General features: G+C 44.6%; 1 protein-coding gene across 3 annotated transcripts in view; it reads left to right on the forward strand.

The window, feature by feature from the left end:
- The first annotated feature begins 250 nt into the window (after nucleotides 1-250).
- The window catches only part of LOC148029540 (3-hydroxyisobutyryl-CoA hydrolase 1-like), a 103559-nt gene continuing 84988 nt past the window's right edge, over nucleotides 251-18821 (forward strand). For 2 of the 3 annotated variants that reach the window (XM_087688724.1, XM_087688725.1), the window contains exons 1-2: nucleotides 251-382; nucleotides 538-626. In XM_087688724.1, the coding sequence (XP_087544850.1) occupies nucleotides 253-382; nucleotides 538-626 (219 nt within the window). In that variant the 5' untranslated portion in view covers nucleotides 251-252. Of the gene's footprint in view, nucleotides 383-518; nucleotides 627-18821 lie in introns of all 3 variants that reach the window. The other variant, XM_087688726.1, reaches the window with a different exon arrangement.

Genomic DNA, 18821 nt, shown 5'->3' on the forward strand with positions numbered 1-18821 from the left:
TGGGTTTTGTAAAATGCTAAAACAATGAATCCTCAAGTGTCACTCCATTGCCCCCTCACTATCACTCTTTTATGAACCCTTCATTTGCAAAATAGAGCTATTTGATATAAATATCAGAATATCCTAATACTTTTTTTTCTTTGAGCTCGATATGATATAAATAGTTTTAGTATTAAAAAATATTTCTGAGTAGCATACATTGACCAATAAGTACTGTAGTGGACCCACTCTAGTAAATTTATGTGGCAGGATATGCCACTTGTTCGAACCGTTTTTGGGCGAGGCTTCAAGCACGGCGAGAGTGGCGTTCCTTTTGTAAGCTTTTGCTTGAAATCATCGGCGATGTTTCCGAAACTTCCTGCCCACTTCTGCTCTGCGTTCCGTATGACATCCAAACCATATCTATCTGTTGTTGTTGTACTTATTATCATTGCTATTGTCGTCTCTCAGAGTCGGCTTAAGACGTTTGCTGCAGCTTATATTAATATCTACCAAGTGGTGCATTTTGTTTGTATCAGTCTGCACTGATCTTTGCAGGGCAACGTATCGGGAACTGGGTGAATCGAGCTACCCCTGCGATGGCTATGCAACTGTCCACAAATCAAACACCTCTCAACGAAAGTCAGGTGCACCTCGAATGATCTAAAATTCCTTCAAGAATCAAGAGGTTCTTTCTGTTGTCCGCCAATGCATGTCGGTAGTCCTTTATACAATAATATATCCTGTTTCCTCATCAAAGCAATTTTCTTTCTGTTGTAAGTCAATGCATATCGGTAGTCCTTTATACAATCATGCAATCCGTTTCCTCATCAAAGCAAATTTCAAAATTTATTGCGCCTACTACTACCATGGGTTCAGGCTACCTTTCTACCTACTACTCATGAAAAAGTTTAGACCAAATGTTTAACCCTTTATTGGATTCACATGTTTAGAAAAAGAAGAAGAAAAAAGGCTACCATCCATCAAAGGGTGTAGCTGAATGTCTACCGCCCCTTAGACTTCAAGGCTCTGATTTCCTTTGATATCGAACAAAAGGTTAGGGTTAGGGTCGTGCAAAATTGTTCAAAAACCCTAGGTAGGGACACTGGTTTGGACTCTGCAGACCAGCCCCAATCCAGGGTGCAATCTGCTGTCTGGGCTATGAGCTGCCCATCTTGGGGTCGCACAACCACAGGTTTCAGATAGCTCTGCCATGGATACCATCTCAAGGGCTATCCTCCAAACCTCTTGAGCCTTAGAGAAATCCCAAATGCAGTGTCTCTGTGTCTCCTTTGGCTTCCTGCATTCAACACAACGGATATAGCCTCTACCACAGCCACACTATGTACCAATTGCTAAACTTCTATGCACTAATAATCAAAGAAAGTGTGAGATATTTGAAAGTCTAAAATTCTCCTCCAATCACCTCCAAAAGTCATGGTGATACACGTTGTGCAGCCCAATGTTGAGTCGCCATTTGGTACCAGTCTGATCCTGCTCATCTGTATCTTACTCCCCAGTCTAGTGTTGTATCTAAAAAAGGGAACATCCCTACGGGTCTCTACAAATGGATCTCTCCATACCCACTCCCAAGGTTGCCGCTGTTACCTGTAGTCGTTGAAGAGACCTCCTATATGCCCAAGGCCTTCAACCACCCATCATACATTTCTCAAGGTTTGGGTCTAGATACCAAGTCTTGTTACGATGAGCATTGTGAATTGGTTATGTATTGTTCATGTATCTCGCAGTGACTCATACAAGAACACAAAAACACAAATAAAGAAGAAAGATGACACTGAAGTCAATGAATGAATGCTGTAAATATACGAATGAATGTACAAGATGCTCAAAGTAGATCTGTCCAACAATTGAGGACTCTCGTGGGAGTGGGCTGAGCAGTCAGATTGTGATGTCCACCAGAGGTGGATCCCAAGGGTTGTAACCAGCAGTCAGTGCACATAGGCAGCAAAATGTAGCTTGTAGGAGTGTGTGTCAGGCTGACGGAGACCTCCAGGAATGGGGGGGCAGCTGGAAAAGCAGGTTTGGTGCTGAAAATTGTCATGGAGTTTGTTTGGTTCAAGCAAAGGGTGCAGCAGCCTGTTGCTGGCAGCAGGAGCAGAAAACACAGGTTGGACAGGTAGCAATGATGTTGTAGGAGCTGACATTAGCAGGCAGGCTGCAAATGCAGCAGTAGGGCGACTCTAGGAGTATGGGCGACAGCTGTAGATTGGTCCCCAGGGGTTGGAGCAGGTGTGGCAGTAGTCGCAGAAGAGTTGATGGTGTGAGAGTGTGCAACAAAAGAGAAACACGAACACAGAGAGAGAGAGAGAGAGAGAGAGAGAGAGAGAGAGAGAGAGAGAGAGAGAAGATAAAGGAAGAATACTGCATTGATTGAAGAAGATGTTGATACAATGGAGATGGACTGATCACTCCCTGCACGCAGCCCAAAGTATCAGTGAGGGCACTAGATCAGGCTGATGATGATGGCAGCACCAAGCACAGAGAGCCATAGTTTGCACTCGCAAACAGAAAACTGAAGACTGAAGAGTGTATGTGTTTGCCAAGTGGGGGGTGCAACTATAAATAGCCAAAACACCAAAATATTAGCAGACTTGCTCTTGTAGGGGCCATAAATGCTGGCTGACCAGCAATAAATTCTGGTCACTGAAGAGAAAAATGCCAAAAAAATAGGGGAGACCCTGGAAAAATCCCAGATGGCAATGACAATGTCCGGCAGGTTTAGGTAGACTGTAGAAAGCAAGAACTAGACTAGGAATGCACATAGGAAGTTGACAAATAAAGAAAATGCACCTAAATTGCCAGAGCTCCTATGTCTCCATCAGACTTTGATAGGAACTCACAACTAGAAGATGATAGATTGACATAACTAACATAGGTAGGCTAACACCCCCTCTAAGATCCCGGGAGTATTTGAAGACCCAACAATTGCATGTGATAAAGCATAGAAGCCTTGGGCAAAGGCTTCGTGAAGAGATCTGGTATAGTCCTTCGTGGGATGGTAGGCCATTGCTAACTCGGAATCCAAGATCCGCTCTGAAACATAGTGATACTGAACCTTGATGTGCTTCGTGCAAGCATGAAACACAGGGTTCTTTGCTAGAGCTAGAGCACTTTGGTTGTCCATATGCAGCTTTGTAGGTACAAGTTGTGGAAAGCCAATCTCCGCCAACATGCAGCGAAGCCAAACCGCCTCCATAGTTGTAGAACATACACGATACTGTGCCTCTGTAGAAGAAAGGGCCATAGTAGGCTGCTTTTTGTTGCTCCATGAGATAACTCCTGATCCAAGGGAGAAGGCATAACTTGTAGTGGGCCATCTCAAATCCACATCACCTGCCTAGTTAGAATCACTCCAACCAGAGAGAGTAATCCCTACTCCATACATAATCTCGTAGGATTAAGTCTCTTGTAAATAATGGAGAACACACAAGGTTGCTCTCCAATGCTCCTAGGTGGGAGTCATGAAAGAAGACAACATTGGCACAGCAAAAGAACTATTTGGCCAAGTTTGAATAAGCCAGATGAGGGAGCCAACAAGACACATATAACGGGTGGCATCTATAAGGGAAGCTTCGGTTGCCAAAAGCTTGGACTTTGGATCCATGGGCAAGAAATAGATTGACAATCGGCCATACCAAACTCTGAGAGAAGCTCGGAAATGTACTTGTGCTGTGAAATAAAAATGCCCTGTGCCATTTGATGGATCTCCAATCCAAGGAAGAATGGAGTATCCCAAGATTCGTCATGTCAAACTCTTGTCGCAAAATCTCCGAAGTACGGTCAACCCCCTGAATATAGCTCCTGGTAATGACAAGATCATCCACATACAAGACGAACAAAACACATTTGTCGCCCTCAATCTCGAAGTATAGGTTGGGGTCATGAGCTGATTGATGGAAGCCACTTTGGAGAAAGAATCGATCAATCCTCTTGTACAAAGCACGAGGAGCTTGTTTCAAGCCATAAAGGACCTTTTGCAAGCTATAAACATGGTTCTTCTTCCTTTATACAAGAAAACTGGGAGGCTATGAAACATAAATCTAATTACACTCCAAAGTCTAATTACACTCCATAGAATTGAGCTCCTCCTGTATGGCTTGATCCCAAATAACTTGTGCAAGAGCCTTCTCAATTGTAGTAGTCTCATTGTCATGAAGAATCTGAGACATAAGAGCATAGTTTACACAAAGTGAACTATTCTACTGGGCCTGTAAGGGAGTTGCTTTGCATGGACCTATAGGAGAAGCAGGAAAGTGAGAAACACATGAATCCTGCATGAGTTGTCGGTACCAAGGAGGAATGTGAATAGGCTCATCCTGTTGCGAGGGAGACTAAGTAGCCTTTGGTACCCGCAATACACCTGTTTGTGGTAGGGACTTCCCCTCACTAAGGGAAGGTAAATCCTCCTCATTTGAAGAAGGCTCCCCCTCTGACAGTTGAGCATACTTGGAAGACTTTGGAGGGGAGGTTGAAGGGGTGGAAGTATGTGGCAAAGAAGTAGTAGTCACATTTGTCAAAGCTAGTAGGGAAGCCAAGGTAGAGGGTGGAGGAGGAGGAGGAGGGGGAGGAGCTAAAGATGAAGAAGGGGTGCTAGGAGGTAGCCTGCAAGGAAGTAGAGGAACTGAGGGTGGGGGAGGGTGAGTCGATAATGAAGAATCACTTGCAATAGAACCATCCATAGGATTCTTGGAGGTCGAAGCCTCATCGAAGATCATATCCTTGCTCACTTGAAGCTTCCGTTTCGTAGGGTTGTAGAGTCGATAGCCCTTTGTGGTAGTATTGTAGCCTACGAAGATGAGCTTCCTGGACTTTGAGTGAGGCTTCGTCTTCCTCTTCTTCTTGTCCAGATGGACAAATGCATCACATTCAAAGATGCAGAAGTGAGATAGGGAGGGCTTTCGACAAAAGAAAGTGTAAACGCCCCGAACAACGTAGTATGCTTAACAATTATGATATTCGCTTGTTTTCGAGATTTAATATAAAAGATAATGAACACTTAAAGCTGAAAATGAAAATTACTCACAAAATTACAGCCATGAAAATGTAAAAGTAATGGAGACAAGATTGAGGGTTGAAGATTAATTTGTCTATATAATGATTTATTAAATTTGTTTCCTTTGCACTAATTAGATATAAAGAAAAGTGCATTGGAGTTGGCCACTGATGAGTGCCCATCTTCAACCCTCAATCTTGTCTCCATTACTTTTACATTTTCATGGCTGTAATTTTGTGAGTAATTTTCATTTTCAGCTTTAAGTGTTCATTCTCTTTTATATTAAATTTCGAAAACAAGCGAATATCATAATTGTTAAGCATACTACGTTGTTTGGGGTGTTTACAGAAAGCCTCCTAGGGAGTCATGTCTTATAACATAGAAGTTGGGGAGTGGTTTCAAATGTGAACCATAGTAGCCATCACCTTATTCCAAAGGGTATGAAGAAGACCCTGATGCTCCACATGCCATCTCTAGCATGGTCCGATTAGCACGCTCAACCACACTATTCTCTGAGGGTGTGTTCAGATGGGTATACTCTATGCGAATGCCATGATCTCTGCATGGTCCGATTCGCACGCTTGGCCACACTATTCTTTGAGGGTGTGTTCAGATGGGTATACTCTATGCAAATGCTGTGATCCTTGCAAAATTGAGAAAAGAGGTTAGAAGTAAACTCACTACCATGATCTGCTCATATGCTACAAACTTTGGAAGTAGTGTGTGTCTCCACAAATACCTTCGACTCACAAAAATGGGAGTACGCCTCGCTCTTGTACTTCGGAAAACAAGGCCATACATAATGACGGAAGTCATCTATAATTAGCATTAGATACTTGGCCTTCTCAAGGAAGGCGGTGCCTGTAGGTTTGCAAAGGTGTGTGTGAAGCAACTCAAGCAGGATAGAAGCCCTTCTGGTGGGCAACTTGAGGATGCGGCTGCCTATGCTGCTTGCACCTCAAATAGCTAGGACACAAAGTGTGAATGAGGGGGAAATTGGGAAGTCCCTCCACCATCTTCTTCCGAGAAGCTTTTCGGATAGCATCAAAGTTGAGATGACCATAATGAGCATGCCAAAGCAGCCTGGTCTCATGGGAAGACCTCGTGAATAAGGTGGTGAGTGTATAAAGCCCACCCTCTTGGGATCTTGTCCAAAGAATGGCAGTTGTAGACTTATCCTCCATTGCCATCGCATCCTGTGTGGAGACCACACGGATATCAAGCCGTGTAAGGCCATGAATAAACAATAGGTCAAAACTTAAATCCGGTATATAGAGAACTTTGGCCGAAGAAGACTGCGTGTCTAGCAATAAAGGAATAGTTTCCACTCCTCGAAGGAGAATGGTAGAGTCGTCACCAATGGTGACTGTGCCCTCTCTAGCACTCAAATCCTATAGCCAATCCTGTTTGTAGGTTATGTGAGAAGAGGCCCAATGTCAACGAGCCAAGGCTTCTCCTGAGTGTGGAAGAAGTAAGAGCTGTATCCTCCTTGGCAAATACATGCACAAAGATAGACTTTGTCGTTGTCAGGGCAGCCTTTGTATCCTTGGAGTCCTCCTTTGGCTTCAAATGGGGGTACTTTTGCCAACACTCTCCTCAGGATGAGTGTCCATTCCATAGTGTGGGCACTTAGAGGGGGGATGGGTGCAAATATGTGATTCCTCTTGTTGACTATAATTGTGATAATCACGTCTCCCCTTAGAAGAGTGTTTGGAAAGAAGCTTCTCCTCTGAGTCATCAAAGCTCATGAACTGGTAAGACATCTTTGATCTTGCAATCACCTAGAAAGCTGCATTTGGATGGAGATAGCATAGGAGACAAAAGGTGGTTAGTTATAGTGAAGGTAGATTCATCTTCTGTTTGGGAAAAGTTGTTGTTTGACACGAGGAAGCTGTTGCCTAACACCTGGAAGCTGTTGCTTGCTAGAAAGTTGTCGCCTATTGCAGGAAATTTGCGTCTTCAGCAGAACACAAGAAAACAGGGGCGTGTTGAGCTAAAATATGCTTTACAACTAACTAGCATTTTCAAACGACCCCAAAACACGCTTAATTAATGAAAAATGCAAATTTGGTGCGTTGTTCAAGAGAGTTTTAGTAGTCCTCCAAAACCCTAATTTTTTGGGGCACCCTTTAACATCTATAAATAGACAGGCTGCCCACCATTCAACCTCATCCTTTGGTGCAGGTTTCTCACTCTAGCATGCAGATTTCAGCTATCAACCACCTACCATCTATTGTCCAATCATCATTGATTGCAGCCCATCACTATCCTAGGCGGCCTTTTTCCAGTCATCGTCTCACTATTTGGAGATCTCCACCTGTTGTGTCATCATAGCACTTGATTAGCCTATGTTTTCAGCATCTGGTGCTAGGCAACAGGTTGTTGCCATCTCTCCCACCAGGCCACTATTGTAGTACTTGCGTTTTTGCTGTCCAGAAGGCCGTCTACATCAGCAAACAACTCTCTTGTTGTTTTGTCAGTTCCCTAACACTTTGGTGATCAGAATTGGTGTCTCCCGCACTTCAAAACTCCAATTGGTGGTTACTGCATGTGGGATCCATCTTTGGTGGATGTCAATCTTTGATACTGCATTGCTCTGCCCTGGGGCATTCTATACACTCTTACATTCATTTACAACATTCATTCACTTCAGAGTTTCTTCTCTTTGTGTTTGTCTCTATGTTTCAGTTTTGAGTTTTTGCATTTTGCATCTTGCATTTTGCATTTAGGGTTTGAGTTTTGCTCGTCTCTATTTGAGTCTTTATGTTTCAGTCTTGGTCATACATGCTGTGTTTCCTTAGTGCAAACCCTATCATATCTTCATAGGGCTGCCTCATATTTGGATGCTGTCACCTACGACTTGAGGAAGTCGCCTGGTTGCTAGAGGTCGAAGGGACTAGACCACTTGAACGAGCATTGACTGCAGCAAGTGCAGGCTGAAAATTTGCGTTTTGAAGATCTGGGTTGCTCCTTAGTGGATGAAAACCTGCTCTTTTGCAAGAAATCTCTAGATTGTGTCCTTAGTTAGGCGACAATACCATGTGAGAGTGCACAATGGAAGAGAAACTCGAACATAGAGAGAGAGAGAGAGAGAGAGGGGGAGGGAGGAAGTAGAAGATGAAGGACTAATATTGCACTGACCGAAGAAAAATGTTGATACAATGGAGATGGACTGATTCAATGGAGATGGACTGATTAGTCCCTACACATAGGCCAAAGCGTCAATGAGGGCACCAAATCAGGCTGATGATTGGCAGCACCAAGCATAGAGAGTTAGAGTGTGCACCTGCAAACAAAAGATTGAAGATTGAAGAGTGTGTGTGTCTACCAAGTGGGGGAGGGGGGGGGGGGAGGGCGGCTATTAATAGCCAAAACACCAAAAAATTGGGTGACTTGCTCTTGTAGGTCCATAAATGCTGGCCAACCAGCAATAAATGCTGGTCATTGAAGAGAAATGTGCGAGAAAAACAGGGGAGATCTTGGAAAAAGCCTAGATGACAATGACAATGTTCGACAAGTGTAAGTAGACTATGGAAAGAAAAAACTGGCGTAGGAATGCACACAAGAAGCTGACAAAGAAAATGCACCTAAATTGCTAGAACTCCTATGTCTTTGTCATACTTTGATAGGAGATCACAACCAGGAGATGATAGATTGACATAACGAATATAGGCAAGCTAACAAATGGTTGTATGGTGAAGAGGGATGATGGCTGAAATGAATGGGGTATTGAGTGGTTGAGCCCACTATCTATTTATAGATGAGGAACCGATCAAATCGGGGGAGTTTGCTTATGGGACACATAAATTGTTTGTAGCATTGAAAGTTTGAGTTTTGGATTTAAATGAGCTAATTAAGGTCTAATGAAAAATGCTGCTTTTTTAGCTTAACAATGTCACCTTTGGTGAAGAACCCAATTGCCTTTGTGCCTAAGCTGGTACCTTCAAGAAGGCAAACCGCTCCTCCATTCTAGAAGTTGTTTGTGAAGAGAACCTCCCCCATGATAAGCTGGTCCTCTCTCCAATGATGTGGCCTCTCTTTATCCTAAGTAGTTGGTTGAAGAGAAGTGGCATGTATAATAGATTCCAACTCTAGGTCTGAATAGGATAGAGCTGCAAGAAAAGCACGCCAACAAGTTTACGCCAACAAGTTTCTCCTTCCTATTCTTGGAGCAGCTTGCATAATACCAACAAACTCACTCAAAGCATAGAGCACAAGAACTCACCTTTCAAGTGTAGAGTGATTTTGGCTCACCTTTAATGTTACATCCTTGGATATCATGGATGGGTGCCTGGTGCCTGCAGCATTTGGCCACTAGATGTGGGATGAATGATGAGTAGGCGAGAAGTAGCAAAAGCTCCTGACGACGGTCAAGTCTGGCGTGTATGAAATGGCACGAGTGATTCCTCCTTTCACCTCCCAACCTCGCCTAGATGAGTGCTGACTCCTCTCTCCCCGTTTCCTCTACCAGCTGTCCGCTTCAGGTGAGTCCTACTATTCTTAGACTCTCTTACTCTCTAGGCTCCCCTTGACCCCATTCGGGTGCCCACGGCCCCCGGATGGTCATCCCTCGCGCCTGTCTCCCATAAGTTACATTTAGTAATGTAACATTTCCTTCCCCTTAAGAATCGGTTTCATCCTCGAAAACAATACTTGGAAGGTCCAACTGTAAATTGGGAAACCTTTTCCTTAAAGTACTTACTCGCTCCCATGTTGAGCTTTCTTCTGAACAATCTTTCCATTTGACCAAATATTCTTGATAAATAGTATTTCTTGTTCATCTGTTACGAACATTTAATATTCTTTCTGATTCATGTGGATTAGATCGGTCATCTAATAGCTCCTCAATGTTATCATTTAAGATTAGATTATCCAAATCACGTAGCTTCTTCCTTAGCTTACTTACATGGTAAACCAGATGTGTTTTACTACCAGCAGGTAGTTGGAGCTTGTAAGCTTGTTCTCCCACCCTTTTAAGTATTGTGAAAGGACTACAATACTTGGGTGAAAGCTTTGGACATCGTCCCGTTTTCATGGTTTTAGTTTGTTCAGGCACCTTAAGATAGACCAATTCTCCTTCTTCAAAGGAGATGTCTCTTCGGTGAGGATCTGCATAAGCTCTAGCTCGATTTTGAGCTTTCTTAATATTTTCTTGAGAAAATTTTAACATACTATTCATATCCTCCAAAAAGTCCTTGGCTGCCTGAACCTTTTCCTTATGCAGTCCTACTGCATGAGGAGCTCTGGGCTGAAACCCATGCATTAGCATAAATGGACTATATCTAGTGGAAGAGTGCTTGGCACTATTATATGCAAACTCTGCTATCGGTAGACTTTTACTTATATATGCCCTGAGCATATCTTCAAGGATTTGGTTAACCCTTTCAGTTTGCCCATCAGTTTGCGGGTGGTCTGCCGTACTCGTGCTAAGTTTAGTATCCAACTTCCTAAATACAGTACGCCAAAATTGACTATCAAATTTTCTATCTCGATCAGAAACTATATTTGCCGGAAGGCCATACAATCGGTATATGTTCTCTATGAACAATCTAGCCAATTCTGGTGTTTTAACATCAGTTGAAGTTGGAATAAACCTAGCCATTTTGGTTAATCTATCCACAATCACCCACACAGAGTCGTGCCCTCTCTGTGTTCTGGGTAATGCAACAATAAAGTCCATGGAGATACTCTCCCATTTTCTCGAAGGAATCTCTAATGGGTGGAGAAGCCCTCCCATTTTCAATCTTTCAGCTTTATTAACCTGGCTTGTATTACATTTGACCACATAGTCAAGGACGTCCTTATTCATTCCAGGCCAATAGAACTGCCTTTTAATAAGACTATAAGTCTTACTCCTGGATGTCCCGCACTAGGGGTATCATGATACTCAAAGAGTATCTGGCGCCTTATTTCTTCATCTTTTGGGACACATACCCTACCCTTGTAGAGTAAATAACCATTATCAATGGTAAAATTCTTCCACTTGAATCCCATTTGAGCAACCCCTGATGCTCCATTTCCTTGTTGAATATCCTCAGATATTCCTTCCTCAGTGGAGGTCTTTCCATTTGGATCCCCATTTTCTATTGCTTCCCATATGTTGGAATATGCCGGATCAACTTGGCATTTCCCTTTTAAGGATTCAAGCAAATTGGAAGTAAACTGAGTAAAACTCAATTCATTTATGATGGGCATTCTGCTGAGTGCATCAGCCACTATATTATGCTTCCCTTTTCTATACCTTATCTCATAGTCAAATTCTTGGAGGAGTTCGGCCCATCTGGCTTTACGCCCTTGTAGATCTGGTTGGTCATTAAGCCACTTAATGCTTTCATGATCCGACAAGATCAAAAGTTTGTCTTCGTACAGATAGTGCCTCCATTTCTTCATTGCATGTACTATTGCATACAGCTCCCTCTCATAAACAGAATAATTCCGTTTTGCACGGTCTAATTTCTTGCTTTCAAAAGCAACTGGTCGACCTTCTTGTAATATGACCGCGCCTATCGCCTTATCACTGGCATCGGCTTCAACCACAATTAATAGTACTGGAGCTGTAGCAATAGCTACCTTAAGTTTTTGAAAACTTTCATTTTGGTCTGTTCCCCAATCAAAGCTCTTCCCTTTCCCTTTAAGTTGGTCTGTCATTGGAACAACTATTTTGGCATAATCTCGAATGAATCTACGATAAAATCCAGATAATCCTAGGAAGATCTGCAGCTCTTCGAGGTTCCTTGGAGATGGCCATTCAATAGTTGCCCTTACTTTTTCTGGATCCATCTTGATTCCCTCTTTCGAGATAATATGCCCCAAATATTTGACCTCTTGTGCGAAGAATTCACATTTAGTTTTCTTCGCATAAAGAGAATGCGTTCTTAACAATTGGAATACTAATCGTAAGTGTTCCAAATGTTCTTCTCTTGATTTACTGAAGATCAAGATATCAACCAAGAAGACTACTACAAAGTGTCCTAGATAGGGCCGTAACACATTATTCATCAGCTTCATAAAGGTAGCTGGTGCATTAGTGAGGCCAAAAGGCATCACCAAAAAATCATAATGCCCATATCTAGTACGAAATGCTGTCTTAGGATTATCCTGTGCCTTAATTCTTACTTGGTGATAGCCTGATCTTAAGTCTATCTTTGTGAAGAATTTTGCTCCTTGTAATTGATCAAAAAGATCTTCCATTCTAGGCATAGGAAATTTATTCTTCACTATTATCTTATTAAGTGCTCTATAATCAACACAAAGTCGCATAGAACCATATTTTTTCTTTACCAATAAAATTGGCGAAGCCCAAGGTGAATTGCTGGGTTGTATAAACCCTTTATCAAGGTAATCCTTAATTTGTCTTTTAACTTCTTGGTGCTGTGTTTCACTTAACTTATAAGGTGTTTTAGAAATAGGGTGTGTATCCCTATCTGTGTCAATTGGGTGATTTATATCACCCCTATCTGGTGGAAGGCCACTTGGTAAATCAGAAGGAAACACATATTTAAATTCATCTAACAAACCACTTAATTCATTACTTACATTCAACTCACAAACATAAGAAAATTGTTGCTTTATATTACAGAAAGTAAAAGTGTTTTGTATAGGAAGAGACCATAACATATATACCTCACAAGCTTCCTTCTTTATCAGCTTCTGGACTTCAGTGGAACACAACAAAGGGTTATCACATACTTCATGTTGGCCTTGAATCACAAAAGTCTTACCATCCCTTTCAAATTATAGTGTATTATGATGATAACTACGTTTTAAGGATGGTTTCAATCCCCATAGCCACTACCTCCCTAAAGCAATATCGGCTCTTTCCATATTCATAATTTAGAAATCAAGTTTATCTTTATATCCTTGGATCTCAATTTCCAAATTGGATACCATTGTATCCCATATTTTATTATCCTGACCTTGCATCATACGAACAACATATTGATGCCCACTCTTTTGTTGGGGAAGTTTCAATTTTTTGACAAGTGCATAATTTATGAAATTGTGGGTAGCAGAGTCATCAATCATGACTCTAACCCTCTTTCCAGCTATCAATCCATGCACTCTAACTAAATCATGTGGCCTAAAAGTAGGCTGCCACATAGAAGTTGACATACAACACCTGTGTTGTACATCCTTGTGCAAGACCTCTAAAGATTTATACCTTTCATGCCCCTTTAATTCTAGGGTCTGCACTACATGGATTTGTTTTTCTTTTCCCTTGCCCTTGTCCTTATCTTTTCCTTTATCTTCCCCCTTTTTCCTTTGAGGGCAATTCCAGGTAGCATGGTTAGGGGATAGACAATTGAAACGCAGTCTTTTTCCTTTTTGGCCTTATCAAAGTCATCTTTACTTAACTTTGGCCTTACATATTGTTTCTTTTCAAAGGGTTGTTTCTTGCCCTTAAGAAATGGCATTTTCCTTTTAAATTTGCCTACAAATTTGAGGTTTCCAATTCCTTAGTCTTGGGCTCCGTATCAGTGAGACTAGTGAGTGTACCTGGACGCGTACTATCTTCATTGATTAATGCAAATTTAATTGCCTCTTCAAGCGTCTTAGGTGAACTCGTTTTCACTTTCTTTTTACAGGTCTTATCTAGTCCCCTAATGAATCCTCTTGTCTTTTGAAATTCATCTATTCCTTCCAATTTGAGGATTATCTCACAATATTCCTCCAGATATGTCAGCAAGGGCCTTCCCTTTTGTTTGACATAATCCCAATCTTCCCAATTTCTTTCCATTTCATTTTCAAGAAGGAATTCTTTCAAATAGACCATTCAAATTGAGCCCAAGTTTCAGGTATTTTATTTGCCTCCTTTAAAGTTCGCCACCATTTATATACCTTTGGCCCCAAAGTTAAACTGGCCTCCAATGCTTGGAGATGTGGTGGAGTATTTTTAAGTTTGTGCAAATCCTCCCATTTTTGGAGAAAATTAAAGATAGTGTCTTTATTTCTATCTTTTTCCTCCCCGTGAAACTGAGGGGGTTTTATATCTTTTAACACTCGGTTATCCCTCAACTTTTGGTGGGGTTCCCTAGGATCTCGCATATTCACAACTGAATCTTTCAATGAAGATGGAATATCCGAGGTTTCTAGCTTATTTTTATCCCTTTCTAGTAATAAAGTTAATTGAGATTTTATTTTGGTGAGTGTTTGAGTTAGAAATTCCATTTGAACCCCCTGTGCTTGCACACGAGCAGTTAGATCATCGAATTGTTGTCGTGTGGCAAAAAATTCTTCCCATCATTCTTCTTGTATTTTCATTTCATGGGGATCTACCATAGGGTGGTCCCCAAAACTAGAGCCTTCGATTAACCCCTCTCTCCCTTTCTCCTCCATTAATATACTGGAATTGGAAAGCAAATATAAGAAATTTGTGTACAAAGTTGGGGTACTTTCTTGATTACAATAAAACAGAAGTCAATGATCTCTGTAAAGTAGAGATGGCGGGAAGAACGAGGCAGCTGGGAACACGGCCTGTCGGCAGGAGCACTGGGTATGGGTGTAATTAATCACCCCCTGTTAGGTCACGTGGGAACACAAGCTGTGAACCAAAAAGATTAAAGATTAAAGATTAAAGCGGGACTTAGTCCCATCGTAATCGCCTGCAGGAATGTTGACGATAAACGTAATCCGTTTTGCCCCCATCGGTTGTGGTTGCCTTTGTTAACACACAAAACAAATGACGACTGATGTGTCCCGGTGAAGACAGGACCCAACGGCTCTTCGTGAGGATCCGACGGCTCTTCGTGAGGACCCGGCGGCTCTAATACCAGTGTGGGATGAATGACGAGTAGATGAGAAGTAGCAAAAACTCCTGACGACGGTCAAGTCTGGCATGTATGAAATGGCACGAGTAATTCCTCCTTTCACCTCCCAACCTCGCCTAGATGAGTGCTGGCTCCTCTCTCCCCGTTTCCTCTGCCAGCCGTCCGCTTCAGGTGAGTCCTACTATTCTTAGACTCTCTTACTCTCTAGGTTCCCCCTTGACCCCGTTTGGGTGCCTAAGGCCCCCAGACGGTTATCCCTTGCGCTTGTCTCCCATAAGTTACATTTAGTAATGTAACACAAGGGATCACTAGATGTGATTGCAACCAAGGCACTTTAGGATAAGCTGAAGAGTCTCATAGTGTGAATGCATTCAACGCACTTAAGGGTTACCTAAAGAGTCTCATAGTTTAGGTTTTGGGCACTAGTTTTATAAATAAGACTTAGGGCTCAATCATGTGACACCTTTTTGCACAATGGCTCTTGGACTCTAGCCCCATCCACACATTGGGATGGTGTGGGCTGGTCATATGGGACATCAGCCCTTGTGATGAGAGCTTGGCCTGACATGCTGGTTCCCAAGCTTAGGGGTAAACTTGTTAGGCCTGCAATATGGGTATCATGTTTATATTCTAAACTTTCAGGTTACATATGTGCATTTACAACTTTTTGTAATCGTGCCATCTAACTGATTGTAACTCTTTGTAATCGTGCCTTGGTAGTTTCTGCCTTTGCCTTGTTGATCCTCCAAAGTCTCCAGATTGTTGAAGTCCCCTCCAACAATCCAGGAGTCCACCTCTAGGAGTCCATCCACGATCTCCACGTAGAACTTGCTACATGCCCTAACCTCCGTAGGGGCATAAACATTGAGAACTCCAAGGCACGAGTCCCCAATATTGAATCTGATTCATAGAACCCTCCCTACCACTATCGTTCCGTGGTCTCGTACATAGGCGATGAGACTCGGGCCAATAGAGATGCATACACCTCCACTCCTGCCATGGGCATCTATGGCGCGCTCCCAGTACGTGTGCGAGCTGCCCGGGAGTACCTTCCCTACCCATTGGGCCTGGGTGGGGGTGAGCTTGTGCTCTTGTAGAAGTAAGATGTTGATCCATCCGGCAAGGGCAGGCTGCAACTCCTGCCAAACAATCAACTTCCTGGAACCACGTGCCCCACTATAATGGAGACTATTCACATTCCAGGATGCAAGGTGTAAGCTCATGGGAAAACTTATGATTGACCAAACAGGCATCTGTTCAGTGTGGAAGCTGCTGATGAGGAGGAAAAACTATGAGGCATGCAAGTATGCCTTACCGCTAGTCTGGACGGCGAACTCCAGTTCCCCATGGTGGCCCTCGGCCGCGGACCATAGGGGTGATAGATGCTCGAGGTGGTACTATAAATGCATCTATTAGACATGTTGAGAGTCGTGACTCTGTACATTGGTAGAAACGGGCCGCTTGTGCCAGGGGCCACTCGATGGCATCCCTCAAAGCCCTCCACTGTGGAGGGGCTCGAAAGATAATGCTCAAGTGTGGGACCTCGGCACCAGCCCACCAATTAATGTCCATCATGCAACCAGGCCACTGCTGTGCAAACAGTGCTAGGCCTTCATCTCCCACCCATTGGGAGATGTGGTCCGCCACCTGGCTTTTCAACTCCTCCTCTATCTGTGTAGTCGTCCAATCCCCTGAGTGAGAGGACTGAAGAAAGAAGGGGTAGTTTGGTCCATCTGGTGGTGCTAGTAGATGGACCTTGCCCCTCCTTGACTTACGAACCACGAAGATCCCCACCTCTAGAGGTAGTGGGAACTTTCCGTGCTCTGTAACTCTAAGGTAGGACCATGGGCCACTGCGGAAGAACTCCTGTGGCAATAGTTGTGCCTGTCTCGGTAAGGAGTGATGGGCGGCAGGGGCGGATGAGCTGGTGGCTGTGTGGGAGGGGGAAGACTGCTGGTGCGAGGAGGATGTAGGCGTGTGTGGCTCACCATCTCTTGTGAGAGTAGGGGGGGTGGGTCTGGGGGGGGGGGGGGAGGGCACCTGAACCGGGTGCGGGTCAGGAGGGTGCTCGGTAGGGGAGGTGGTAAGGGGGAAGAGGATCGAGGGATGGTGGGATGGACGGAGGTGTGTGGCGGGTATGGGGGGGGGGGCTGGTGGCCCTGGAAAGGGGGGACTGTGGGCTAGGGTCAGTGGGGGGGTGGGTGTGGGGGCTGTGGGATCTCAAGTGAGGTAATCTGTGCCGCGGGTGGTGGATGTGGGGGGCTACGGTCCTGCCGGGTGGGGCAGGCTATGGAGTGCTCTGCCCAGGTGGCGTTGTGCGCCCACCTACACCTTGCTGACGAGGCTGATGTGAAGCCGTCAACGTCCACCTGCGCGCCCGTCAGTGGAGCCGCCTTGGCTCCGAAGCGCGTACAGTCTGTTGCCTGGTGCCCAAAGTCATAGTAGTGCAGACACTGCCTTGGTTGCCCAGTCACAATGACCTACTGCCTAAAGGAGTGACCTCCTGCCGCGATCTCTAGGAACATTGGTATACACTTGTGTGTCTTTCACTGCCACACGAACCTTTGGGACTCCTACAACTGTCACTGCATCCACGAAGGAGGCAGGAAGAATTGTGTTGAATAGCTGTCCAAAGTCCTCCACTAACTAGCAGGTACTGTACCGCCAGTCTAGGGAATAGTAAAGTGATTGGGTGTCTCAGAAATCTGTTGTGGAACGCAAATGTCTCCACTGTGAAGCCTATACCACGGAACCATGTAGATGACCCCCTTCGTGGAGGCATAGGGCGAGCTCTCCACTAACTCATGAGCTGCGTCCGCAAAGGTGAGTCGAGCCATGAAGATCCCTCGACCCATGAAGACTGCCTCCATGATTTGCGCTGTGCCAATGCGTAGCGTGGAGTGGAGCCAATCCTGCAGCTGGGCCCTCGATGGGGAGTGTCCTACGACCTGACTAAAGATCGCTGTTTCTTTCAACTCCAGCTTTGTGGCCCGAATGGCCAAGAGCTGTTCCTCAAAGAGGATGATGTGCAAGGTGCTTGATTGGGGGGTACTTGCAGAATGTGCCGGCGTTTGACCAGACGTTTCCATTGCGCGTCCTTGCTGGAAACTTGCCAATCATGATGATGTGCTACCGAGGAGGGGGGGGGGGGGGAGGGGGGAAGATTCTTGTTTTTTAAACGGTGGTGTGACCGCCTGGCCAAGGCCTTAGGGCGGGGGAGCGCGTTGGGGTGGAGGGGGCAGCGGGCGGCCAGGGGAGAAAAGGCGGAGCACAGGCAGGCCCAGGGTGGGCGGCCAGGCATGGGCAGGCTCAGGGTGGGCGGGGGCAGGCCTAGTGTGGGCGGGCGGGCGGATGCAGGGCGAGCAGGGTGGGTGGGCAGGCGGTTGCAAGGGGGGGGGGAGGGTTGGTGAAAGGGGAGGGGGAGACTGGCGAACGGGGGGGGGAGGAACACTGGTGCAGGCAGGGGGAGGGGAGGACTGGCGCAACAATAGTTCGAACGGGGACAGGGGGCAGCGATGACGCGATGGTGGGGAGCATTTTCCTTGAGTTTTCATTCATTGTGCACACATGACACAATATAAGCTTACAAGCACACAAATCAAGCATAAGGAAACATACATTGTGCTCACCTCCTAGCCATAAAGCCAATGCTTGAGCCTAAGAACCAACAACAAATGGGCCAAGCCTTCATTGTAGAGTTGGTATCCCATATGACCGATCCACACAAATATGGGTGTGTGAGTTAGAGCCACCTAGGGTCTCGTGTTCGTGTAGTGATCACACGATAGAAGTGCACAAATGTGCCTTGGGTTTATAGAATCTTGAGAAGGTTCCTATTACAAAATCATTTAGCTAACGCTGAGGCTATTGGAGGTGCATTCATGCTACAAGATCCTTAGGTTGTTCTTATTTTTAGGATGTGTTCTCACCTAATGACCTCTAGCGACCAAATGCTTATTGGTCCATGGCCAATGTTGTAGGCACCTATCCATATTGTCGAAGGATGCAATAGGGCAAGTCTTGGGGAGGAGCATGGACACATATGGCAAGGTGCACTACAA

This window comes from Lygodium microphyllum, chromosome 11 (assembly GCF_053477565.2).
Source record: "Lygodium microphyllum isolate KBCC chromosome 11, Lygodium_microphyllum_v1.1.10, whole genome shotgun sequence".
Taxonomy (NCBI): domain Eukaryota; kingdom Viridiplantae; phylum Streptophyta; class Polypodiopsida; order Schizaeales; family Lygodiaceae; genus Lygodium; species Lygodium microphyllum.